Source organism: Cannabis sativa, chromosome 4 (genome assembly GCF_029168945.1).
Source record: "Cannabis sativa cultivar Pink pepper isolate KNU-18-1 chromosome 4, ASM2916894v1, whole genome shotgun sequence".
Classification (NCBI taxonomy): domain Eukaryota; kingdom Viridiplantae; phylum Streptophyta; class Magnoliopsida; order Rosales; family Cannabaceae; genus Cannabis; species Cannabis sativa.
In genome coordinates, this window is record NC_083604.1 from 58665364 (window position 1) to 58692795 (window position 27432).

The following is a 27432-nucleotide window of genomic DNA, read 5'->3' on the forward strand; positions in this document are numbered from 1 at the left end:
TTGAAAGGTTTGTTGTTTTTTTTTTTTTTGGTTTATGCATTATTATTATTTAATTTTATTTCTATTTTATTTATTCTTTTTTCCTCCCTTCTTATCCATTGGACTTTGTGTTTTAAAGTGTTTTTTTTTTTTTTTCATTTGGGTCCAATTAACAGTTGAATCAGTTTTTAAAAAATAATGATGTGGTGATATGTTGACTTCCTATAGCAAGTTACCAATAATTATTTTTTTTTTGGGGGGGGGGGGGGGGGGAATTACCCTATTTACTATTTTTTTAACTTTTTTTTTTTCAAATTTATGATTTGGGTTTCTAAAGTGGTTGTAGCGCTAGTTGCAATAGGAGTTTCTTTCTATACGATTTTTTGTTGCAATTTAGGTGGCAGCGTTAGTTGCAATAGGGGTTTCTATGTAGAATTCTGTAAAAATACAAAAAAAAAAAAGAAAAAAAAACTGTTTTGAAGTGTAAAAATAAAAAAGACCCATTTTTTTTTAAAAAAAAATATATTATTTATTATTTAACAATAAGGTATAATAATTCTAACCAATAGTATTAAAGAATTAAAAGTTATTTTTAGAAATTCACTTATTTTGTTTAAATTACTACTTTATCCTTACACCAACAATAGAAATTTATTAAATTATGAGGGTCATTAGTGATATTTCACTCTAACACTCTTTGATGAGGTTTTTTTTCAAAGTTAAAGAAAAAAAAATTAAGTTGTTTTGATTTTATGGTTGGACAAAGAAAAAAAAAATGAGTAGCTTTGTTTTTTTGCACTTTGTTCTTATTCTAAGAATTATTTTGTTACATTTAGTGCTTGAATTTCTTGTTTGGTGCTGGTAAGTAAACGGGTGATTAGTAAAAAAAATTAAATTGGAAAATGTTTTCTTCAATATTTATTTCTACAAATTTTACATAAATTTTTGTACTATATTTACTTGTTTGCTTGTTGAGAGAGAAGAAGATTGAGATGTGTTTTATTTCTTTACTCCATTAGTTCATGCTCTCTAATTGTATATGGACCAGGAAAATAGAATAGTGTGTATAAAACATGATTTTGAGAAAATAGAGAAATTGACAATAACTAAAATAAGCAATTGTTATGTTCTAGTATAACAACTATTTTGAAGATTTCTTCTACATATTATTATTACATTTTATTATTTACTCTTTAATTAATTATAAAATTATTATTACAATAAAAAATCATACTTTTAGTCACAACAAAACTTGTGACTAAAAGTAAAAAAAGTTGTGACTAATTATAAATTGTCATTTCTATGTTGTGACTAAAAAATTCGTAGCTAAAAGTATTAGTCACAAGAATCACAATTTGTTGTGACTAAATGTATTTTTAGTCACAATACTTGTTGTGACTAAAACTAAATTAGTGATAACTTATAATTAAATACTATGTTTAGTCACAAGTAACTTTTTTGTTGCGACTAAAAGTCACATTTAGTGACAAATTTTTTTTATTGTGACTAAAAAATTGTCACTAAAGATGGTCTTTTTTGTAGTGATTGTATTTGTGACTTCGTTGTTGGCTAAAAATTGAGTCAGCGAACATCATATTTTATGAGAGAGAAAAAAGTTAGCTACTAATGTCAAACTCTATGAAACCAAATAAGAAAAGTTAAATAAAAAAGTAAAAGACATTTGTTGCTATTACAAATATCCAATATACGATGATCCAAATTTTATAGCACTACGAATTTTATTTTATTCCTCTCTTTTGTACATTTTTTTATATATAAATTCTCTTTTTTATAGTTTACCTAATGCAATAATTAATATAGATTAACAAATAATGATGTAAGACTAACCACCACAAAAATTACAAACTCTTAAAATTTTTATTTAATACAAGAATTACTTAATTATAAAAATAAGAATAAGAAAAAAAAATTGTTTTCGTATCTTATAAAATAAAATTAATTATAATATTGTTATAAAAACTCAAATTTCTAAAATTTAAACATAAAAATTATAAGAAAAATATGTTATTACAATATAGGCTAAATAATTAAGGGTAAATACCATTTTGGATCCTGTGTTTTGCAAAAGTTACAGATTGGACCCTGTATTTTGTTAAATGACAAAATGGACCCTGTATTTTATAAAATAGTAAAAATAAGACCCTAAGCTTAATTTTTGACAACTTTTTTTTTAATACAACCAACTTGAAGACAATGTTTAATACAAACAGATACAATAAATGTAAACAGTTTTATCATAACATTTTTAGATCGGATTATAATTAAACTTTATTTTGACAAAAAATCAATTCAGGGTCCTATATGTACTATTTTAGAAAATACAGGGTCCATTTTGTCATTTAACAAAACACAGAGTCCAATTGGTAACTTTTGTAAAACAGAGGGTCCAAAATGGTATTTACCCAATAATTAATTATAATTAATATTTTTTTAATATAGATAAATTATTATGTATTTTATAATATATGTTATACATTTTTTTAAAAAAATATATGTTTTAGAATGGAAATATTTGTTGTAGTGAGGTTTAAAGGTGTAATTAAGGGTTATTGAAGTTTTTAAATTACCATAATTAAATTATAAGGTATCAATGTATTAATATATATATGGAATGAGAAAAAAACTAGAAAAAATAGATATAAAATTTGACTTCCATGTCATCAGGTAACAGTTAAAATAATAAATATTTAATTTAAAAATTTAATTAATAGTTATAAATATCAACCATTAGATTTGATCCCATGACTAATAATAGAATAAACATTCATAGGTAATAACATTAAGAGCATGTCCAAATATAACTATAAATATTTATAACTTTTTCACAGCCAATCAAGACACATCTAAAGCGCAATACTAATGAATATATACATACACAATACATTATTAACATGATACAGACATACAAACACCGCTTATATGTAATAGAATTCTATCAATTGCCACGTATATTTTATACTGTTTTTATGTTTTTATTTTGTTTTGAAGAATGCTCTATAACCATCTTGTGTTTAATAAAGAAATGGTTGGAGACTACTGGAAGTACCATCAGATGCTCCCTGTTCTTGTTTTTGGGACCTTATCGCAATTCGAAGTGACCCATCCAATCATCTGCTTCTCGTTATCATAGATCACCATCTTATTTTGCATTGATATATCTATAGATGAGAAGAGAAAAAAGAGTGATTTTTCAGAAAGAAAATCAATGGGGTACTAAAAAATTGTAGAATCCAAACCAGGCCAGGTGTATCTATAAGGAAATCTTACCACCAATGATATTAGAATTTTGCAGTCCCACTTCGGCACCATTGAGGATTCCCAAACATACATTGCCCCTAGACTGAAAGAAAATGTGTTATGTGCTGTATAACAGAATTGCTACTTGGAGGGAAATAACCAGGTACAAAAATAAGAATAGATACAGAATAAGTGAGACATACTGATATGATTAGATAAGCCTCGGGTGGAAATTCGTAAGTTTTGGTGATTCTACCACTGGTGAAGTCCAATGCTATGGTCTTGAAGTATTTTCTGATATCGCGAATGCTCTTAAATGGTCTTTTGCCTTTCCAACAAAGTGGCAGAGTGTTATCTTCTGGTGCTTCTTTGAAGACTCTATCAGATAATTCTCTCTTGATCTTCAATGTCACATAGAGTTTATTGTATGAGTTTAATATAGGAAACTATCTATGCTTAAGTGCATTTTTTTTCTGTGTTTTGGGAAAGAGTAAGTACGCACTCACCAAAACTGTCAAAGCGTGATATGCCTGAGAGTTGACATAAGTGTAGGAGCTACCACTGTCAAAAATTGTGAGTAAATCCTTAACACCAGTTGATTTTCCATCAAATTTGAGTTCTGCGTATCCAGGTGAGTAATGTTTGCTGGCATAAAAGAAGAAGAATTGGTAAACAGTAGTCAAATTTAAAATGTGGATCAAAAGAAAGATTTCCTGCTTAAAATAAAAAATGAGAATTCGAAGGGTTGATTTACGTGTATTCACGTGACATTGGTGTCCAAGTCACACGTGAAGAATCATAAAGGTCGTCCCCAAAGAAGAGAAACCCTCCGCCTCGCCCGCTTAAACAATGGCCAACAACATTTCGCACCAGACCTTGATTGTTAAGTTGGGACACGACGCTGGTTTGACCCCTACCAATGCCAAGTACTCCGTCTACAGGGTGACGAGACGAACCAGGAAGTTGATCGTATCCACATCTGAAGACAGCAGATCATCATTCATCAGAACATAAGAACCAGTGAATAGAAAATCAAACATGGCAATAACTGAATGCCTGGCCTTGTTAAGGATATTCCCTCTGAACAACTCTTCCTTAGGTTTGCTAGAGAAATAACATTCAACAAAAATATTACCATCTTCTCATAACGTACTCTAAAAGATATAAATTTATCTGTTTTTGCACCATTGCTAATCAGAAAGTTGAAAGATTCTGCAATAATGATATTTGCATTTAAGTTTCACATTGAGAAGCACGGTATGGAAATTTGTTTGAATGGACTAATTTATGAGGATGATCAAAGTGAGAAATGATGGAGACAAAGTCACAAACCCAAGGGCCAAACGAGGTTTTAGTTGGACTCCATTTGTAAAGTTGAGAGAAAAAGAATCCTTGAGGAGTACACCGAGTGATGAACCTCCATCTGCATACTCAACCTCATAATCACATTGCTCAGGATTGTCACATCTGGGAGTGCCGGGTGAGTGCAAGGCTAGGCAGAGAGGATCCCTACAGGCCACTAAATCATTGCTGGGTTGATAAAGCGGATGAGGTGACTGTGAAGCAAAACAACCAATGCCAATTAGGATTTCCTTAAAACCTATAATCAACTACAATTCAAAATGTATAAAATTGTTTTGATTTGAGTGTAACATGACTTTTTCGACAATCCAAACTGTTGAAAAGGTTGGACACCAGTGTAAATAGCAAAGTTTCAAAAATCTTTCATGATGACATGAAAACAACACACAAACCTAACATTGCAAATTTGTAAGAGAGCTAAAAAAGGAGTTGGCTTGGGAATCTGATGTATAATCACAATCATTCAAGAAACTTGTTTGAAAAACTTTAGAGGGCATTGCAGGAAGAGTCTTCAATCTGATTTACCTCAGTACAGTGGACACAAGGAGCGTCACATTGGAGCCATGTAAGATCACTTCCTGTGTCAGGATCCAGAAAATAAGGCCTTGGTGGTTGGCCTATATTGAGGGTAACATTATAAGACCTGCAGTTTGGAAACATCACATAACAAAAATGAGCACTGGACGTTAGCTTTATTAATTGCCATGGCCTGATATAAGAGAAGAAATCGTGGTAAAATAAATAAAAAGATGCTGTCAACAGAAAACATAGTAAATTGGCATGAATTGAATTAATTTTGAAGGAACAAAATCTCTCATAGTTACATAGTTTTTTGTTTTTCTCTTTTCTAGGGCTATACAATTACAACTTACAAATTACAATACGCACATTCGTTTCTTCAGAGTCATTTTTTAAGTGTAAAGAGAAAAAAAAATCTCAAGTGTTATGTCCTCAAAAAAGCTTAACATATTGAAAAATGACTTTCTTTATGAAAAGAAATCCAGAAGTGCTCCAAAAAGTAATACAAAAAGAAAACTGATTTTTCTGAAAAGTGTCCACTTCAACATGATGTAAAAAATAAAATAAATAAAGACTGATTCAAGAAGAAAGAGACACGGGTAAGATTTTATCAACCTGGCTAATATATTGGGAGGTTTTCTATGCGATATACAAATAAAAGCTTCAAGAGAGATTATTCCAAGAAAGATGGAAGGTAGCAAGAGAAAACGTACCCAATAGGATATACATTTCCATGGATAGGGAACACGATCGAGGACCCTCTTCGATTGAACTCCAATTGCGAGGAGGTCGCCGGGGGTGGATACATAGATTTCCTTCTATGTCTACTCTCAAAGAAAGCAGCTGATGAGACTGTCATAGACCAACCCATTGCCAAGACCAGCAACACCCATATCCATACACCCAAATTTACTCGATTCATTTTTATTTTCATCTACTCTCCCACTAAAACTATAAAGGGAGAGAGTGAATTTAGTAAAATTATTTATTTTTTTGTCGTTTCCTCTCAATTTACTGCAGAATTACAAACTGTTCGATGAAATGCCAGAACGAATTGTGGGACAAAACGTTGTCAAGGAGTTATAATTGGAGTTCGAAATTAGAATCTGTAAATGGGTATTTGCCTTGACAATCAAGGATTCGTGGGCATTGCTTGGTTGTGTTAATTTTGAGCTAATTACCTTTCTTTAGGAGGTGGGTTTATGAGAGAAGTTCTGGTAATGCCATGGAATGATGGGAGGGTTTCCTTTGATTCCTTTCCCCTCATTGAGGTTGCACAGTTGGATTGCCTGTCATCAGCATACTCTGTAGACGAATGTAGCATAATAAGTTAATGAAAAGAAAGCAACTTCTTCTACTTCAAATGTCCTAACCACTTTCTTCATTATTGAAAAAAATAATGAGCAAGGTAAAATGGTCTGAGTTATTTTGTTTTAAAAAATGGTCTTAAATCTGAAACAAGACACCACTACTGGAAATTGGCTCGGATAACAATTTCCTGGAAATTTCACAGGATGTCACCAAAATGTACAGCGAGATTGTTTAACTTGAATCACTTCACAAGTAAAAAAAAAAAGAGAGACTATAATGATTTTTGCTCAGGAACTTTTCAGAACTATTCACATTATTTTAAATTGTTCATTGTCAAACGTGGCAAATAAATTGATAAGATAATTGTTTAGTGAATATTTACATCAACTTTTCACGCAGTAAATTTAATTATTTTTAACAGAGAAATTTGATTTGATTTTTTATGCTTACATTTGCTTAAAAAAAATTTCTAAACAAATAATAACTAATATTTGTAGGATATGACAACTTTTATGATATCTCTAAAATACACTCATTTACATCACCCCCATTTACACAATCGGACCACCCATCGGACCACCTATCGGGCCACCCATCGGACCAGATCTGCTACAATTTTTTTTTTTTTTTTACATACAAAAGTAGCATTAGGTGACCATCGGACCCCATTGGACTACCAATTTTTTTTTTTTTTTTTTATGTTTTTGCACTAAGAAAAAATATGGGAAATTTGAAATGGGTATTTTTGAGTTTTAGATAAAGTGATCATATATTTTCAATGGTGATATATATTAGTTTAGAAATAAAATATTATGTATATGTAAGTATAGAAAATCAAATTTCCCTTTTTAATATTTTATAAAAAAGTAATTATTTATTAATATAATAAATAGTTATTAAAATAATATTTAATATATAATTAAAATAAAATTATATTATCTAATTTTATATTATTATTAATAATTTTATTTATCAAAAAAATAAAACTTCATAATATATAAAAAAAAAATATATTCACAGTTTTATTAATTATTATTATTTGGATAACAAATTGATTTGTTAAAAAAAATTACTGTTATAAAAATGAATAAATATGGTGGTGTAGGAAAAATCAGATGTTCTTCGTAATGCATTATTTTTGTATCTCGATCATTCAAAGTCGTTGTCATCATTTTATATCACTCGTTGTTATCATTGTATCTCAACCGTTATCAACACCGTATCTCGCCTATTATCTCATCATATCTCATCTGTTGTCATCACGATATCTTACTTGTCGTCATCGTATCTTATTTGTTGTCATCACCGTATCTCATATGTTGTAATCATCGTATCTTATCTATTGTCATCACTATAACTCACCACCACTACTATCTTTCATAATTCTCAATTTTAATCTTAGATTCCATCTCGAAATTTAAACATTTTAATAGACATTATAGTAACTCTGAACTGATTATTTGTCAAAATAAAAATTAATAATAACTCAATCTAGAGTTTTTATGATAAAGCTGGGTATGTTTTTTGTATATATTTGTGCTAAAAATTGTAAGTTGGTTAATTATATTAGCAAAAAATTATCAAAAATTGAGCTCAGCGTACTATTTTAGAAAATACATGGTCTAATTTATTATTTAACAAAACTTAAAATTTCCAATCGATAATATTTGCAAAACACAAGGTCCAAAATAGTACTAATTTAACCCATATAAAAAAGATTACTAAACACTTACAAAAACAATAAAAGAATTATTACTTTATTTTATATCTATTCTATATAAAGTGTGCCTATATAACTAAATTCTTGGTTTATGAGAAATTTATGGGTGTGACTTTTTATTTATATTTAATAAAATAATAAAATATTATTTATATATAATAAAATAATAAAATAAAAATTTAAACTGATATTTGATATTTGAACTGATATTATTTATATATATACAATATTATATATTGTTCTCATGTGATATTATTTAAACCATAAATTTACTATTCTATTTTGAATTTAATTAAAACTAATAAAATATATACCTAATCTTGTACGTTCTCGTTTTTTCTAATTTTTTTTTATTAAAGTTAATTATTTTAAATAAATAAAAATTCATAATAAAAGATCTAATTTCTAAATTTTCTCTATTACTATACTATTTTGAATTTAATTAACAACAATAAAATATATGTACGCATAATTTTCATTTTTTTAATATAAATTTTCTATATACATATATATTTATACAAAAAAAAAAATAGAGATAAAAAATAGTAGTGAAGAGATCCAAAAAATTTCACATAAGCTTCAAACACACTCTAAAAAAAGTATCATTTATAATTCTATGTGTAACTAATTTATTTGTTTATTTGGATGATTTTAGTCTATATATCTCAAATTATACTTTTTAATTTTTATAATTCGGTTATAGCAAGTAAGAATATTTGGGTTGATGTAATCATAACAGTATATATATAGCTTTATTAGTTGAGCATGAATTGTCCATTTGATTTTGTTTTAAGTTAGATTTTACAATTGTATTTGAATACTTAGCTATATATATGTGGATCTTGAGTTTATCGGGTTAATTTGTTAAAAATATATGTTTACTGATTTGCTCAAAATAAATATACATAAACACATATATTTTGTTGAATCCAAATATACATAAACACATATATTTTGTTGAATCTATCATGGAGTGCTATGAGATTGATGAGAGGCTTCAAGAGAAGAATGATATTAAGATAAATTTGGAGAGCATTGCTTTGTTATAATATTATTTGGAAGCTATCATATTTCTTGTCTTTTATATTCTTTCTTTCATATGTCCAGTTATATGCCTGCTACCCTTATTCTTTATAATTTTATTATTACCGGCTCGAGTTAAGTGTCCATAGTAAGTGTGTAGCATTATTATTTTTTAAATATATTTCAAGCTAATCTCCATTCTCCTCTTCTCTTTCTGCAAATTTTAAATTTGACTTTTCACTATTGATTTTCAAATAACCCCACACACTAATTAAAATTAGTTTTTAAATCATTTTAAATTATATGATTATTTATTGAATTTTTCTTAATTAAATTATAGAACACATAACATAAAACTAAATATACGTGCCTTGCACGTAATTTTTTTCTAGTAGAGATATATATATCTATTCTATATATCTATTCTATATAAAGTGTGTCTATATAATTGAATTCTTGGTTTATGAGAAATTCATTAATTGATTCGTGATTGATCAATTATAATTCTAAAGTTAGACTATGTCTAATTTTATGAATTTTCACTAAGCAGGGGTGAAATTGTAAAGAAAAGAGTTTCTAGGTTTATTTATTTATTAATGGACTTTATATGTCTAATTAATAATTAAATTAAATGATAATATTATTTAATAATCTATTTTAGTTATTAAATAATTAGTTTTGGCATTTAAAAGGTTAGAATTGGAAAATTGGCGTTTTTGAGAAAATAGAGATAAAATTTGATAAAACTGCAAAATTAAGTGAGGCCCAATAACACACCATGGTCGGCCACTTAAATAGGTTTTTCAAATTAATATTTTCATTATTTTAATGCCAAATAATTCCTAACCTAAACCTAGTAGTAGCCTATAAATAGAAAGTGATGGCTCAGTCACAAAACATGCTTTTCATTAGTAATCTGACAGAAATTTCTCTCTTCAGAAAAACTGAGCCTTCCCCACTTTCTATACTTGGCCGAAACCCTCTCTCTTCTTTTCCCTTCATCAATTTCGACCCTAGTGAAAGAGTAAGTGCCCACACACAGCAACCAGTAACTCAATCATAGATTGGAAGACTGTGAAGGATCAAACTTGAAGAAGAAGGACATTCGGGCTCAGATCTTAATTATACTCTGCTACAGAAAGGATTCGAGGGTTAGAGATCTGAGTGGAAGGAGACATTAATTCCGCTGCATCAATGTAAGGTTTTCTTAACTTTATATGTGTTTAATTTATCGTTTTAGAAAGTTCATATTTAGGGTGTTTAAACAACATACTTGTGAGTAGATCTAAGATCCTGGTAAAATATATTCCAACACTATTCAATTCCAAATCTATAGTGGTGCAAGGCAAAATTAATAAGTTAGAGAATTCACATGGTGAATTCTAGATCTACTTATTGAAAGCTCGGTTATATAGGCCCATGGTCCCCTCACTAGTTGAGATAATACTGCTTGCAGACTCAGTTAATTGATTTTAATTAATCATTATAATTCTAAAATTAGACTATGTCTTATTTAAGAATTTTTACTAAGCAAGTACTTAATTGTGAAGAAAAGAGGTTTTGGGGTCAATTTGTTAATTAAGAGACTTTGTATGGTCTAATTAATAAATTATATAAATGACAATTTTATTTGATAATTAATTATAATTATTACATAAATAGTTTTGGCATTTATAGGATTGAATTGGAAGATATGGTATAATTGAAAGAAGAATAAGTGGTTGAAATAAAGTGGAAAAATTCTAACTAGAAACTGGTTCATTATAGTGTACGACCATTAAGGGTATTTTGCCCAATATTTTATTCTTTTTTAATTCATATAATTCAGCCCTAAGCCCTAGTTGAAACACTATAAAAGGAACACAATGCTCTCATCTCATCCTCTAGTCAACTTGACTATTCAACCTACCAAAATCTAATTTTCATTCTCTGAGAACTAGTAGATGAGAGAGTTTCTTCCTTAGTGATTTCAGCCTCTTTCATAGTTCTTCACCTATTCGAAACCTTGAGTGGAAGAGTGCCATGCCCACACATAGCAAGTCAAGTACTCAATCATAGTGAGTAAGACGGTGGTAACAAAACCCGAAGGAGAGAAAGAGATCAAGGTTCAGATCTTGATAATGCTCTGCGACAAAAGGAATCAAGGGCTAGAGATCTTGAACGGAAGGACTCATTGTATTCTGTTGCAATTAATGTAAGGTTTTATTAAACCATTATGTGTTTAATTTCATTGTTTTAGAGATATTCATATTTAGGATATTAATTAACATACCTGTAAGTAAATCTAGATCCTAGTAAAATATTCCCAATAACTGGTATCAGAGTCAGATTAATGATTGACATTCATGTAATATGGATTTAAAACAGTGGATATTGTTTTTATGTTGATTTGGATGTGTTCATGTTGATTTATGTGTTGTTTTATGAATGTATGTTAATTACAAAAATTTTCCATGAAAATAATTTTATTTTCGTTCTGAAAATATTTTATTTGGACTCCTTGTGAAAAATTAAGCAATTTTCGTTTTTACGGAATTCAATTTCGATAAAAATGAGAAAGTTACGAAAGTTTGAAATCTGTGTGCCCATAGGTGTCGAGCATGGTGCTCGCACGCACCAGATGCTTCGGACAAGAACCATACGTGCACACATGTCTGGGACGCATGGTTTACACTTGGTTGTGAAACTTTCCTTTATTGCTTCGACTATCTAGGAGTGATACTACATTCAGTCTATGCCGCTCCCTACCCATAGAATTGGGTCTACGTGGGTGCATGCCTAGAGGCAGCAGGTCTGTAGATAGTCGGAGTATATTGGGTTCCCAAAAGTTTAACTACTGGAACTAGAGTTGAAAAATCAGAACTTGACGTTAATACTGGTGGAGTAGGTGTTGGAGGGATTCCAAAGGTTTTTAAATAAGCATCTTCAAAGTTAATAATTCACTGTGCCTTAAACATGAACTCGACCAGAGTCTCAAACCTCTTTCTTTTTACTTCGCTCCATAAGAAGGAGCCTACTATTAATCCAGACTAGAGAGCCACAATGTCATCACTGACCTTCGTCTTTGCAGCTGCTTCCATCATTCGTAGGATGAAGTTCTTCAGGCTTTCTCCTAGCTGTTGTTTAAGGTTAGTCAATGACCTGACCTCTCTATCATAGTGTCTGGCAGCTACAAACTTTTTCTGGAAGGCAGACTGCAACTCCTTCCAGCCATGAACTAATTCGAGAGATAATCTCTTCCACCAAACTTCAACAGACTTTGTCAATGTTAGTGAAAAACAAAGGCACTTGGCGTCATCACTTACTCTTGCCACTTGCATCATCTGGTTGTATTTAAATAGGTGGGTCTCGGAGTCCGTCCGACCATCGTACAACTCTATTTGTAGCATTTTGAAGTTGTTTGGTGGTGGGGGTTTGATGATTAGTCTGATGCACGACTCTTGCTCTTCGTCTTCCGAGTCTGAGAGGGCCTACTTTGCTTCTAGACCAACTTGGTAAGGGTAGCAATCTATTCTTCTAGTCTTTTGGTGTCACTGTCAAGAAGGTCCCATCCGAGAACCTTATTGTTTAAATGGCTCCTTAGGTCATTCCCTTAGGGTCTTACATTCACACTAGGCCTTTTTTTTGGCAGAAGCTTTCCCTGTAGAGCAGAAGGGTGTCCAAGTGCGAAGGCGTTGGTGGCGTTCTGCATTTGTAAGGGCTGATTGGTCGTGTTCACTTTTTTCATAGGAGGTAACGGGGACTATTTGGTCTGAGGCTCGCCCACTTTCGTCTTCCCTTGTCCTTTGAAAGAGCTGAGGCTCTAGTGTTGGTTGGGTTTGCCCTATTTTCTTCGTCAACAAGTTCCTCCGAAGCATCCACTTTAGAGTCTTCATCTACGTCCCCAAGTTTTTCTTGAAGGCAAGCCATCATTTTCTCCATCCTTTGGGAGAACTTTTCCTGACACGCTAACTTTTGTTGGGTTTCAATTAGCTTGTTGGACACTTATAACAGGTCAGGGTCCTGTTCGTAGTAGTATCCATCTTCGTAGCAGTTGTCTTTGATTTCTCCATCGTCTTCCTCCTCCTTGTCTCTAACATAAGGGTCTTCAACCATAAACTATTCACAACGTAAGGCTAGATCGTCCACTGTACCCCCAGCTTCAGATGCTTCCCCATTCCTCACATGGCTTTACTGGGTGTGTGCTGGAGGGAGTGGAGTAACATCGTCAATGGCGACATCGGGATCTACCCGAGGGGGTTTTTTTTACCACAGTTTTGTGCGTAGCCACCATTGTTCAGTAGTTTCAAGCTTCTTTCAACTTTCAATGAAAGCACAAAAATATTTACCGAGATTTTCATAAACTAAGTAAGTGCTTTAAGAAATAAAATAATCTTTATGTAAAGGAGATGGAAGATTTTTATGTAGTTTGGGTGTTAATTATACCAGTCCACGAGTCAATATATTAGCCTTTTAGGCTTTGAAGTGTATTACAAGTAGGTTTTACAATGAAGAACCCTTATTTCCCACTTTCTCTATGGCTTCGTATGCCCAATATGTATGGCCGGTACATAGCCATGTATGCTATACTTTGCATCCTGAGCAACCTTCCTATTCTTCTTCTTATCAACATTCTCCTTGTAACGCGTCATGTCCTTACTCATAGACCAAATTAACTTATGAAAAGCATGCTCACTCCATAGATACTTGAATAAAAATTTGAGCTCCTCAATAAATTTCAACATCTCTAGCCAAACTTGGACATTGCCTTCTTTTGTAACCAATACACCATCAATAAAAGGGATAAGACCAAGCTTGTACACGTCATCTACTACATTGCATTTCTCCAATTGGAGCAATAGTGTATCCAACTGCACACCACTCCTTCCTTCAAAATACGTCCTCACTAAATGGTCACTGGACTTGGCTTTTATCTCTTCATCAGTAGGGCCATTACCCATAGGTAAGCTAGTAATCTATCCAAACTCAAGTCTCCTGAATCTTATGTCCATTTTACCAACATAAAACCATATCTCGTCTTACTTCTCATTTTCAACTTTTATCTTCTGCAGGAGTAGGCTGTGGCCCAATGTGCCTGAGAAAGTCGATTCTCTAGCTTCCTAGAATGGTCCAAAAGGGCTGGCCTTAACCCTCTCAGTCAAATTTATCACTTCAAACTTGGCCTTAATATCTTTAAACCTATCTGAGTCCCGATAGGTAAGACGACATGTGAAATGCTCAAAAACTAGTAGTTTAAGTCCAGGAGCCATCTACAAAATTTAAGACGAAAAAAGATGAACTATTCAAACACATTGAAACGTGTCGCAAAATACCACAAAATAAATCGCTAAACATCAAAAGCAAAGTCGCTAAATATCGATAGTAATCGCTAAAGCATGCATTTAATCTGTGAAAAATGGTTCCCAAGGCATATGTCGCGACATGTCGCTAAATACAGCAAGACAGAGAGATAAAACACAAAAACATCGAAATTGAAAATGTTGTCGACAACATATCGCTACATGTCGCTAACTACATCAATACTTTGAGAAAAAAAACAATAGACAACAAGATCGCAAATAATGTCGACAACATATCGCTACATGTCGCTAATGGTTTCAACTTCCAATTCCAGCTTAACTAAGATTGATGGTATCAACAAAAGTCAAAAATATGTCAAGAAACATCACTAACAATATCTAATTCCTAACCTAAGGTTGATGATATCGATAGACGTCGACAATATGTCCATAAACATCGATAAATTGCAAAAATTATCAGGGAAATCCACAAATCAAACCGAATCACACAACTTCAACATAATATCAAAAAAATTCTCTAAAACTTAAGGATAAACAACAAAACTAACACATTATTCTTTACAGACCTAATCCAAGAAAAATTACAAAAACATCAAAATCTTACCAAAAAATGGAGATTAATCTGTGTGGGATTCTTGAATCTTCCAATGTATGTCGACTCCCTTCCAATGGTGTTGGGCTTCGGTGGTGAGTGGGATTCGGCATGGGTTTCAAATGAAGAAAAAAGAAAAAGGGGGAGACGAGGACATGGGTTTCGGTGGTGAGTGGATTCGATGGTGTTGGATGTTGTGGATGGTGGTGGGTGCGGTGGTTGATGGTTGTGGTTCGGTGGTGGGTGCGGTGGTTGATGGTTGTGGTTCGGTGGTGTGGTGAGTGAGAGAGAGCAGGAGAGATTCAGAGGGAGAGAGTGAGAGTAATTAGGTGAGTGAGTTTAAATGGGAGGGGTATGTTGGAGGTTAAGTAAAATTGAGGTGTATTTAGAGAATATTTTTTAAAGTGAAATATTAAGAGTTCCTAATTCCACTTTAAGCATAAATTGTCAAATTTTCCTATAAAATTTCCAACATCCAGAGCCCTTCATAAATTGAATTGTATGGTTACAAACAACTACACATATTTATATTGTTTTAAGTTTTGGGTGTAAATTGGGAATGTGCTTATCATTCCTTAAAAAACTCATTAAATAACTATCACATTATATCAGGTTTTGTAAGTAGTGCCATGCAATGTTGAAGAACAACAGATTATGCCACTATGCTATGCATACTATATTTAATTTACTAAGTTAGAGTGAGTCGATTCCCATACAACATAGCTTAACCACAATTATTCAACATCATCATTAGACCACCCAATTAAAGCTTGGATTATTCTAAGCAGGTTACCACTAATTAAGGCTTTCAACAATCTTTGTTTCTGAGGTGTGTATGGAGGGTATCTCACAGAGGCATCACCATCGAAACTTCTATACATAACTGACTTCTTGTGACTAAAGCCATCAAAAGAAAATTTCCCATGATACGAACCCATCCCACTCTCTTCCACTCCTCCAAATGGTAACCCAGGAACCGTGAGCTGGAGTGGTAAATAATACAAATACTATTAGAGAATTTATTTACATTAATGTTTCATAATAGATTAATAACTATTGATATGATTATGATATATATGAAGAGGAGAGTCACTCACATGTATAACTGTATCGTTTATGCACATTCCTCCTGATGATATGTTTTGCACATAATCTTGCTTCAATTGATCGTTGTTGGTAAAAAGATATGCTACAAGAGGCTTCGGTTTCGATTTAATGATATCATAACTTTCTTCTAACTTCTCAACCTGCCAAAAATACAAAGTTATTACAGCAGTTGTATGTATGTACTAATTAATTAATTAGAACTAGAATATATACTTACCGTGATAATAGGGAGAAGTGGGCCAAATATCTCTTCCTTCATTATCTCGGTATCTTGTGGAACATCCAATAAAATAGTTGGTGCTATCCTTCTGCATCGTTGTGTGTAAATTAAAAATCAATAGTATTTATATATGAAGTCATTAAAAGCAAAACTGTTTGTATATACTCACAGTTTGTTTTCATCCCTTTGACCTCCAACTACAATTTTATCTGAGACCTTATCTTCATCTAAGAGTTTCACCAAACGTGCAAATTGGGATTTGCTAACTATACGTGACATATCTTTTGATTCCATTAAATTTTCACCAAAACATTCCTTCAGACCATTTTTCAGAGCTTCGATCTGTTTAAAAAGAGATTAATCAATATTAACAATATTAGATTAATTAATATTAACAATACTAGTAAGAAAAATTGTAATTACAAAAACTCATTATGCGAGCTACTACATTGTCCAAGAACTAGAAGTAGTACTAGTAATATACTAGCAAATATAATGTAAATAATAGCTCGATATATTTACGTAATGCCTATAACTCATATATATATATATATACATACGATCCATTTAAATTTATAACTCATATATAAATTTGCATAATCATTTTTTGAGCAAACTTACCAACATAGGAGCAAAGCTTTTGGTTGTGATGATGTAATCTACAGCTATGCAGGCTTGTCCACTATTCAAAGCCCACTTGCCTGTTACTATTCTCCTGGCAGTAACCTTAATTGAAAGGCCCCCAAATACAAATCAATTTAAGCAACTTAAAATACATGTATGTATATACATATAGTATATAGGTACTCACTTGTAAGTCAATATTGGAATCCACCACAGCTGGACACTTTCCCCCAAGTTCTAGAATGACTGGTGTGAGGTGTTTTGCAGCTGCAGCCATCACAATTCGCCCCACTCTCGCACTACCTACATCCATTGTAGATCATATCATTACATTCATATATTCAAAAGTATTAAGTACATACTAATTTCACTCTAAATATATATATAGTGACCTGTGTATAGTATTTTATCCCACTTTTGTTCGAGCAATGCAGTTGTTTCTGGAACAGCCCCCTCAACAACTCTTATAGCAGAGTTATCTAAGTATTCGCGGAACAGTTTAACAAGCAAAGAGGATGTAGCTGGAGCAATTTCTGATGGCTTTAAAACCACCGCATTGCCAGCACAAATAGCTCCAATGACTGGATCAAGGGATAATACTGCCAAATTAAATACATTTACACTATTAACATTAATATTATTAGATCATCATCCTTTGTTTATATATATATATATATATATCCATAATTATTATTATGTGTACTAGTGGTCCTTCGTTTAATTTATACGTACAGAAAGGAAAGTTCCAAGTTGAGATGACCAATACAACTCCTAGTGGTTCTGATACAATTTCTGCTGTTGATGGATAAGTTGTAATTGAAGTTTTCACCTGAAAATATATATATTTATATATTCACAGTCATACCTATGCTCAAATTAAACTTCTTACATGCAAATCAAGAGAAGAGAATAAATATATATACCTTTTCTGGCTCCATCCACTCTTTCAACTCTTGTAGAGCATGTTTGCACGAGCCTTTTGTGGTAGAAATCTGTTTTTATTACTGATTGATTAATTACTGAGTAAAAAAGAATGAGCAAAACAAATTAAAAGTAGGAGAAATAAGGGATATTATTGATTAATTAATTACCTCTGAAATGAAGGCTTCAAGATAAGGCTTTGCAAGGTCTTCATGAAGAGCTTGGGTGATATCTTTCTCCTTCTCTTCAAGCATCTTCTCTATACTTTGAAGCTGTGAAATTCTCCACTCATAGCTTCTTGTTTTTCCAGAATTGAACACTCCTTGAAGCTCCTTCACTAGTAAATTTGCTTCATCCCCCTCAAAACTTCGCTTTTCTACCTCTGAAGTTACTGATAGAGTCGCAGAGCAACTTATTTTAAGGCTAAAAACCAAACCAAATATGCAACAAAGTAAATAAAAGAAAGAAAAAAAAATACAATTTCATAAATCAATTCAATCTGTGTAATTAATAATAAAATTTATAATTAAATGTAAAATTAAAATTATTAATTTATAAGAAATTAAGGATTAATGAATGAATTACAAGGATGAGGATGTGAAGTTGGTCACGGTGGGGTGAGAAAGATTCGTCAAATATTTAATTCTCTGAATACCAGACTTCAAGCCAGTACTAACGCTGCTTTTACTAAATAATCTGTTGCCAATAATAAGAAAATATAATTACCAAAAGAATAAAGGAAAATAGAGTATTAAAGCATCAATCGTACTATAAATTTTAGAATATGAAGTTATTGAGACACCCTTAAAAGGATAAGTACATTATTGTTTCAAAAAATAAATATAAAAGGCAAGTTTCTCCTGAAAAATGAGTTTAATATAGTTGCAGTAAGTGAATTTAAGCTAGTTGCAATAAGTGAGTTTGAAGAGTGAAGAGTCACGTCATAAAAAATCACTGGATTTCGAAATATATATAGTAAAACTTTCTTACAGGAAACTTGGTATATATTAATACGATAAATAGTGGCATAAGTACCCAAAGTTTTAGGTTTGTAAGCGGCATAAACCCAATGATTTTTTTTAGTGGCATAAGTAGCCAATGTTTATAAAACTGTAATTTTCTTCCAGTTTCATCAGTACAGACTCTGTTATTGTCTTAAACAGGACACATATAAGACCCAAATTTTAGATTATTTGGTCTAGGCGAAAAATATGTAGTATCAGTTACTTCCAATTTTTTTTTTAATAAATTTAAAACGGAGCTTGTACTGACGAAAAATAGAGAAAAATTACAGTTTTACAAACATTGAGTATTTATGCCACTAAAAAAAATCATTGGGTTTATACCGCTTACAAACTCAAAACTTTGGGTACTTATGCCGCTATTTACCCATATTAATACAATAGATGTAACCTTACTTGATAAAACAATTATATATTATTTTAATAATATTATAGAAATTACAGATACAGTAGAACCTCTATTTAAGAATACTCTATTCAAGAATAACCTCTAATTTGTTATAATATAATCAAGTCCCGATTTGGGCCAGTTATAAATAAGAATAACTTCTAAATTGTAATTAGTTATACATTTTCTAAGTCCCGTATTAACAAAGTATACCTCTATATAAGAATAATTACATCTTAATAAAATATATACATGTATTTTGTAAATTTATCTATGTAAAATTAATAATTTTATTTTAAATTATAATACATGTATGAAATTATATTTACTTTAAAATATTTCTATTATGATATAGTATTAATGTTTATTTATTATTATTATTGTTACATTGATATTTTTTTATTTTTTAATTTTTTTTTCTAGTGTAACTCTATTTAGTTATAACCTTCCCAATTACAATATAATTTACTTGGTCTTAAGTGTATTCTTAGATAGAGGTTCTACTGTATTTAGATATATGTATCTTCCTCCGTTATTCTCTCTCCCTTCTTTCATCTAAAACAATTTTTTTTTTTTGTCAGCCATTGATGCTTGATGCTCAGTTCCAAAATCTTAGTTGTAAACTTTTTGTCCCTACATAAATATCTCACGCATTTTCCTTTCTATATCCTTCATATTTTTCTGCACGATATTCATTTTGCTCTAGTGTAATCTTCTCGAACTGTCCTACTTTTTATTTGTTTGCCACCTTGCTGTTTGGTTGGCTTCTTAGAATCTTAATGGAGTTGCTGCCTCTGTTTGTTTTAATAGCACTGTATTGCCTCTATTAAGAGGAATCAGTTATCAAAAATAGAAAAAATAGCAATTTTGTATTGGACTTTTTTTCTTAATAGAGAAGAAGCACGATTAGCTGAGAAACTATTGTAGTCCACGTTCTTCATTATCAACTAAAATGTGCTCTATTTTATGGAATGATACACAATGTTCTATTACATAATTGTCATAGTCAAAGTAGCACTTTTTGATCATTTAACAATACTCTTAAGTAACGTTCTGTTGGAGGTAATGAAATGGAATTGAATGGAAAGAAAATAATTTTTATTCTATCTTTTTGTTTGGTTGCATTTTAAAGTATTAGAATGACATTCCAATGGAATGCTCTTTCTCCTATTTTGATGGAATGACTTTTTTTATTTTAAAAAGGAAGGAAAGACCATTCCATTATAATAAGAGAAAAAATTTAATGATTTTTTTATCAATTTTATATGCATTTCAAATTTTATTCTATTACACTCCTATTCTTATTCCCATTTTCATTTCTATTCCTATATTTTCATTCCTCTCAACTAAATGCCACCTTCGTGTTTGAAGGTTGAATATAAAAGACCATTAAATATATTCATACCACATGTTATCATAATAATAAGAAAAAAAATAGATATACAAAGTTTACAAAATCAATTGCCAGAATACATTTACTTTATTTTGAATCATGGTAGTTTTAAAAGATAGATCATTTGATAGACTATTAGTGATTATCCATGAGGTATGTGCTAAATGAAAATTAATATATAATGTACTCACCACTTACAAAATTTAAATGCCAACCTTAGTCCGCAAACAAGAAATGAGTGTAGAAAATCAAATATAACTCAAATGATAGGTATAAGTCACGTCTGGTTGCTAAAAGGTATTCACAATAACATGGCATTAACTATGTTGAGACCTTTGCACTTACTGCAAAATGTAATACCCTTAAACTTTTTTTAGCACTAGCTGCCATTAACAGTTGGTCCTTACACCAAATGGATATTGATAATACTCTTTTTATGGTGAACTCGAAGAACAAGTCTATATGACCCTTCCCAAAGGATATGTACATGAGGGGGAGTTTCCTCCTAACCTTGTTTGCCTATTGTACAAAAGCCTTTATGACCTTAAACAAGCTTCTCGATAATAGTTTGTAAAATTAAGCACAACTCTAATTGAGAATGATTTTCAACAGTCTGCATATGATCATTCTTTATTCATAGAGTCATCAAACACAAGTTTTCTTACGCTCTTAGTCTATATTGATGATATAGTCATTGCAAGCACAAATGACTCTGATGTAGTAGTTTTGAAAACTTTTTTCAACTCCAAGTTTCAATAAAAGGATCTTGGGACACTAAGGTTCTTCCTTGGGCTCAACATCGCCAGATCCAAAGCAGACATTTCAGTCTTACAAAGACCTTTTACCATTCAATTGCTTAATGAAACTAGACTCCTTGGTTCCAAAGCTGTCTCAACACCTATGGATGCCAACTTCTCTCTTAGTAAAGATATTGGACCTCCTGTGCATGATGCAACATCCTATCGTAGTCTCATTGGCAAGCTTCTTTTCCTCACAATCACTTGAGCTGATATATCATATTCAGTTAATCGCCTAAGTTAGTACATAAGTGATCCTCGACAACCTTATCTGAAGGCTGCTTACTACATTGTTAAGTACCTCAAGGACACCCTTGGAAAAGGACTTCTATTCCATTCTGATGTTTCATCTCAGCTTCCTGCAAATTGTATTTTCCACATTCAAGCTTTTGTTGATGCAGATTGGGCTACATGTCCAGATACAAGACGATCTATTATTGGATTTTATATTTTTCATGGTCAGTCCCTCATTTCATGGAAATCAAAGAAACAATCAACTATTTTGAAATCGTCTATAGAAGCTGAATATCGCTTCTTAGCTAGTACAACTTGTGAAATACTTTGGCTACACAATATTCTCTCAGACTTTGGCATCTCACAATCCCAACCAACCACCCTCTACAATGACAACAAAGTTGTAATACACTTATTCGAGAATGTTATGTTTCACAAGCGTACTAAGTGTGTTGACATCGATTGTCATATTGTTCGAGAACAAGTCACCAAAAATCGAATCAAGTTGTTCTACCCTCTTGGCACAATATTACAAATGTCATGACCAAGACTATCTTCTCTTCTATTCTTAGTTCAAGAATTTATTGTCTAAGATGAGTATTACTAATCTCTACACCTCATCTTGAGGGGGAGTCTTAGAGATATTAATGTAGAGTTTGTTGTAAGTCTATTATATACAGTTAGTTATAGTAGTTATTCCTAACTAAGTTGTCACCAGCTGGAGTTTGTTATATTTCTCAGCTGTATAAATACCCCTTCGATCATTAATAAAGAATTCAATTCACTATTCACTAATAGAGTCCCATCTCACCACTAAGTTTCGTCAAAGATAAAAAGTGGAGAAGAAAGAGGAGAGAGAGTGAGATAGAAAGAAAAAAATGTTTTGTTTTTATTTTAATTTTATTATTTGCTGTTATTTATATGTTTAATTAAGTGTAATTAAGATTTTAAATCCAAATTTTTAACTTTTTTATTTCCTTAAGTTTATATTGGTTTTTAATATTAATTAATTTAAAAAATGTATTTTTAAAATTAAATTCAAAAATTAAATCTTAAATTCAAAAAATACATTTAAACTACAATTTAAAACTAACAAAAACATATAGAAACAAAATAAGTAAGATAAATATGGAAATATTAAATTTTTAAATGCTCAGATGGTACTAAAGTAGTTAATTTTTACAAATAAAGGGTACTAATTGAACATTATTCAAAACAAATAGTACTAAATATTTAATTAAATAAAATACAAGATACTAAAAGGATATTTAAGATAAAAAAAATAAGAGATATATGTAGTGAGTTTAAATTTAAATAATAATGTCTAAAAAAAATAATATTTTTTGTTATATACTCATACTTAATATAACATTAATATAACATTAGATATATACATTGTTGTAAAAATAAAGACAAAAACTCATATAAAACATAAATACTTCCTAGTAATGTGAAAGATGTTGTAATCTTATTCAAAAAAAAAAATGGAAAACAATGTTCCCTATAATAGGATCTCCGATGTTTAAAAAATAAGGATGTCATAATAATAAGTGCTTATCCCATCAGGTGTGGTGTCATTCCAAGAGTTGGCACCATGTCAGAATATTTTTATATTAATTTTTTTTAATTGGTTGTTATGGTCGACCCATTTTGGCTCTGTTATAGTGCTACTTAATATGTTTTTGTATGAAAAAAAAAATAGATTATTTTAATTATTATTATTATTAGAATAATTTACGGTATAAATATTTAAATTTAACTTTCAGTTACAAATAAATACTTCAGTTTAAGTTTTTGGCGATAATAACACTTAAGTTATATTTTTAAAACTCTTGGGTACCTAACCGTTAAAATATTATGTCATTATTCACGTGTCATTTTCTTATTGGTATATTTTAATTAATTTTTTTAAAAAAATTAAAAATTTAATGATTTGGACCAATTAAGAATTGTCATGTGGCAATTTACTTAACAATTAACAGTCAGGTACTTACAAAAGTTTCAAAATTATAACTTAAATATTATTATCGTCAAAAATTAAATTAGGTATTTATTTGCAATGCTGCAAATTACTATTATTATAATTATTATTATTATTATTATTATTATTATTATTATTATTATTTGCAACAATATATTCTTCACTTTGAAATTTCAAGGAGCCAAAAATGCCAAATACTCGAAGTCGACCATCATTAATCATGTAACAAGACTACACAATTTGGAAAATGGGTGGGAAGCCCAGTAGAATAACCATCCCATCTAATGGGCTCTATCTTTTTGCCCATAAGTATTGTATTATTTTGATCCATCAACTATGCTTACCAGTATCAAAGTAGTTTACAGTTGTCTTTTCATTTAAATTATTAATTTTGGGTAATAGTCTTTTCTCAAAAAAAGAAATTATTAATTTTGGGGATTACCAGACATTACTAATTTGTTATATAGAAAAACGCAGAACATGAGAAAACAAGGACAAAGAAGAAATAATCTTCTCTAAGGAAACACAAACAAAAGAATTAAAGAGGATCAATACATGTATGAACCATATATTAAAGAGGATCTTTATAACTAATAATTCTAAAATCAAATTGAATCCAGTTATCATAATATGCATATATTTATATATTAAGAAATTAAGAGAGAGAGAGAGAGAGAGAGAGAGCGTACACTGGATTGTGGTGGTGGAGAAGTTGAATACATGAAAGGCTTCCCATGGTGTGATTGAAGAGAGATGGGAGATAGTGAGTGACTCACTCACTTAATGAATCTATCTGAGCTCTTCAATTAATAAATACCATAACAAATTATAATATCTTCGTTCTGGGATAGGAATAGGATCCCACTACAAAACCAAACTGAAGTACTAAAGAATGAGAAACTGAAAGGGGTTTTCTTATTAGCCACAGGATTTAAGAAAATATTGAGAAGATAATGCCCGACGCATTTGATTGGCCCAATATCAAAGTATCTAATAATTGTACTCTTGTCTAACGTAGGGTAGTTTTCTCATTTCTGTCTCTTACTCACTGCGCGTGTTTTCTTAACAATATACCACAAAGGCCTTTCTAAACATTGCCATGTTTTCTTCATGAGAATCTTACGATACCTTCCAAGTAGACTCCACTTTTAGTCTTCTTGGCATCTAGCCTATGTCGTTTTAAATAATTTGAAATATCATGTCCATCACTTCACAACCTTCTTTTCAAAACACTTTTATATTCAGCCCTAAGAAAAAACAAAAGGGAAAATATAAATTTTATATTGGCTTATGTAGTTTGTTTGTTTTTTTTTTTTAGGAAAATATACTTGTTATTATAAATTAGAAAAGAGTTTCGTTTACAACAACAGAGTAAATAGGAGGAGAGATAGTCTCCAACCAAAAACAAGCCTCATCCACCCCTAACGCATGTTTAGCCAAGCTATGAGCCGCCATATTGGCATCACGCTTGACATGAGAAACACATACATTTGGGAAAAAGGATAAAAGACTAAGTACATCGACAATTAAATTACTAAAAGATGAAATTGAATTGAAGGGAGCTCGTAGAGCATTTGAGACCAAGAGAGCATCAGTTTCTACACAATCGATTGGCAATTGGTGTTGCAAAGCCATGTTTAAGCCAAAAAGCAAAGCCTTAGCTTCCATTTCATGCGACAAGAAGTTGCCCTTTATTGGAATTGAAAGTGCTGCAATCACTTCACCAAACTCATTACGTATAACCGCACCCAAGCCAATTGTGTTTGTTGATGCATTGGCAGCCGCATCAACATTGAGTTTGTGTAGACCAGCAGCAGGTGGTTTCCACCGTGTGTGAGATGCAGTAGTAGCTGAGGTAGTAAAAGAAGAAACCGCGGCCGCAGGAACAGTGGAAGAGCTTGATGCAACAGCCGATTTGACATGCTGATATTTTTTATTAGCAGCAGTGAAATTCTGAAGTAAAGTGGCAGCAGAGGAACCAGTAACAGCAGCTGGTTTCGCAATTTGGCCATGAACGACTTTATTCCTTTCATTCCAAATAGACCAGAGGATACAAAAAAATTGCTCCATTTCAGCGGTAGAATGGATTGTTGAAAGGAAATGTAAGTAATCACCTTGCTTCATGGAGGAGGCAGCATGCCAATCAAAGTGTATATTCAAAGATCTCCATACACTCTTAGCATATTTGCAACCAAATAGAGCGTGGCCAACTATTTCCCAAGCTTGTCGACAAACGGAGCAAGTTGAATCGGTTATAACCTTCCTTCGGACAAGAGTTGTGGCAACGGGGAGGGCGTCATGAATAACCCGCCAGGCAAAGATTTTAACCTTTGGAGGGAGTTGAAGCGACCAAAAGAACTTCCTCCAAGACGCTGCTGAAGTAGAACTCGAGCTGAGGGCAGAGTCTTCAAGTGATGAAGCCAAGTGGTAACCGGATTGGACAGTGTAGTAGCCCGAAGAGTGATGGTGCCAAATAAGGGAGTCATCGCTGCTGAAATAGCTCAGAGGAATAGTTAAAATTCTGTCAATGTCTGGCGTTGAAAACACTTGCTGCAACATATCAACATTCCATTGTCGTTCCTCTGTTATAAAATTTCCAACAACACAATTGGAGGGGCCCGAGTAGTGGATAGGCAGAAAATTAGTGTGGCCCGGAATCCAAGGATCAACTGCACACCTAACTGATCTTCCCCCACCTATTTTCCATCTCAAACCTTCAACTAGAAGTTCTCTACCCCAATGAATGCCTTGCCAAGTCAATGAAGGAGAATGGCCAACATGTGCTTCCAAGAAGGTGTTCGGATAATATCTGCATTTCAGCAGCTTACCAAGCAAAGAATCAGGTTTTTTCACAAGGTGTCAAGCTTGTTTCGCAAGAAGAGCTTGATTAAAATGGACAAAAGAACGAAAACCCACTCCTCCTTCTCCCTTTTTCTTACAAAGTAAATGCCACGAACGCCAATGTATTTTAGAGCCATTTTCATTCATTCCCCACAAAAATTAGCCATCATAGATTCAAGTTGCTTACAAAAATAGTTGGGAAGGCGAAAGCAACTCATTACATAGGTAGGGATCGATTGTACCACAACTTTTAGAAGAACTTCTCTTCCACCCGCAGATAATATTTTCTCACTCCAAGTATGCATAAGTTTCCAAATTTTATCCTTGATGTTGTTGAATAGCTCCTTCTTGTCTCTCCCAGAATAAGATGGGAGGCCTAGATATTTTTCATGGCACTCACTAATAGGCATTGAGAGCTATCGATGGAAGAAAACTTGAGCAGCTAGGGTCGTGTTTGGAGAGAAGGACAATACTGACTTATCTGGATTGAGAACTTGCCCTGAAGCACGATGGTAAGTGTCCAAAACTCTTTTAATAGCAAGACACGAACTCTCATTAGCTTGGCAAAAAAGTAGTGTATCATCAGCAAAAAATAGGTGAGAAACTGGCGGAGCCCGTCTAGTAAGCTTGAAACCATGTAACCGACCCATACTTTCTTCATGAAGGAGAAGTCGTGAAAAGCCTTCGGAACAGATCAAAAACAAGTATGGAGAAAGGGGGCAGCCTTGTCTTAAACCTCTGGATGGAATTAGATTACCCATTACTTCTCTGTTGATGAGAAAAGAGAAACTATTTGTTGAGATGCAAGTCATAATGAGAGAAATCCATCTAGGAGCAAAC

The 27432-nt window shown here is 31.8% G+C and overlaps 2 protein-coding genes across 2 annotated transcripts; both read right to left on the reverse strand.

The window, feature by feature from the left end:
- Positions 1 to 2788: 2788 nt before the first annotated feature.
- LOC115714616 (aspartic proteinase Asp1) lies at positions 2789 to 6716 on the reverse strand. Its single transcript, XM_030643361.2, has 8 exons — positions 5832 to 6716; positions 5125 to 5242; positions 4570 to 4793; positions 3992 to 4216; positions 3744 to 3882; positions 3441 to 3638; positions 3268 to 3340; positions 2789 to 3158 (listed from the first exon to the last, which is right to left on the reverse strand). Exons 1-8 carry the CDS (start codon positions 6050 to 6052, stop codon positions 3049 to 3051), a joined length of 1308 nt encoding a protein of 435 aa, XP_030499221.1. The 5' UTR covers positions 6053 to 6716; the 3' UTR covers positions 2789 to 3048.
- Positions 6717 to 15701: 8985 nt separating this feature from the next.
- LOC115712756 (aldehyde dehydrogenase family 3 member H1) lies at positions 15702 to 24890 on the reverse strand. Its single transcript, XM_030641110.2, has 12 exons — positions 24441 to 24890; positions 18522 to 18632; positions 18107 to 18359; positions 17939 to 18007; positions 17748 to 17844; positions 17408 to 17614; positions 17203 to 17318; positions 17013 to 17117; positions 16561 to 16733; positions 16389 to 16479; positions 16162 to 16311; positions 15702 to 16047 (listed from the first exon to the last, which is right to left on the reverse strand). Exons 1-12 carry the CDS (start codon positions 24485 to 24487, stop codon positions 15799 to 15801), a joined length of 1668 nt encoding a protein of 555 aa, XP_030496970.2. The 5' UTR covers positions 24488 to 24890; the 3' UTR covers positions 15702 to 15798.
- Between the last annotated feature and the right edge of the window lie 2542 nt (positions 24891 to 27432).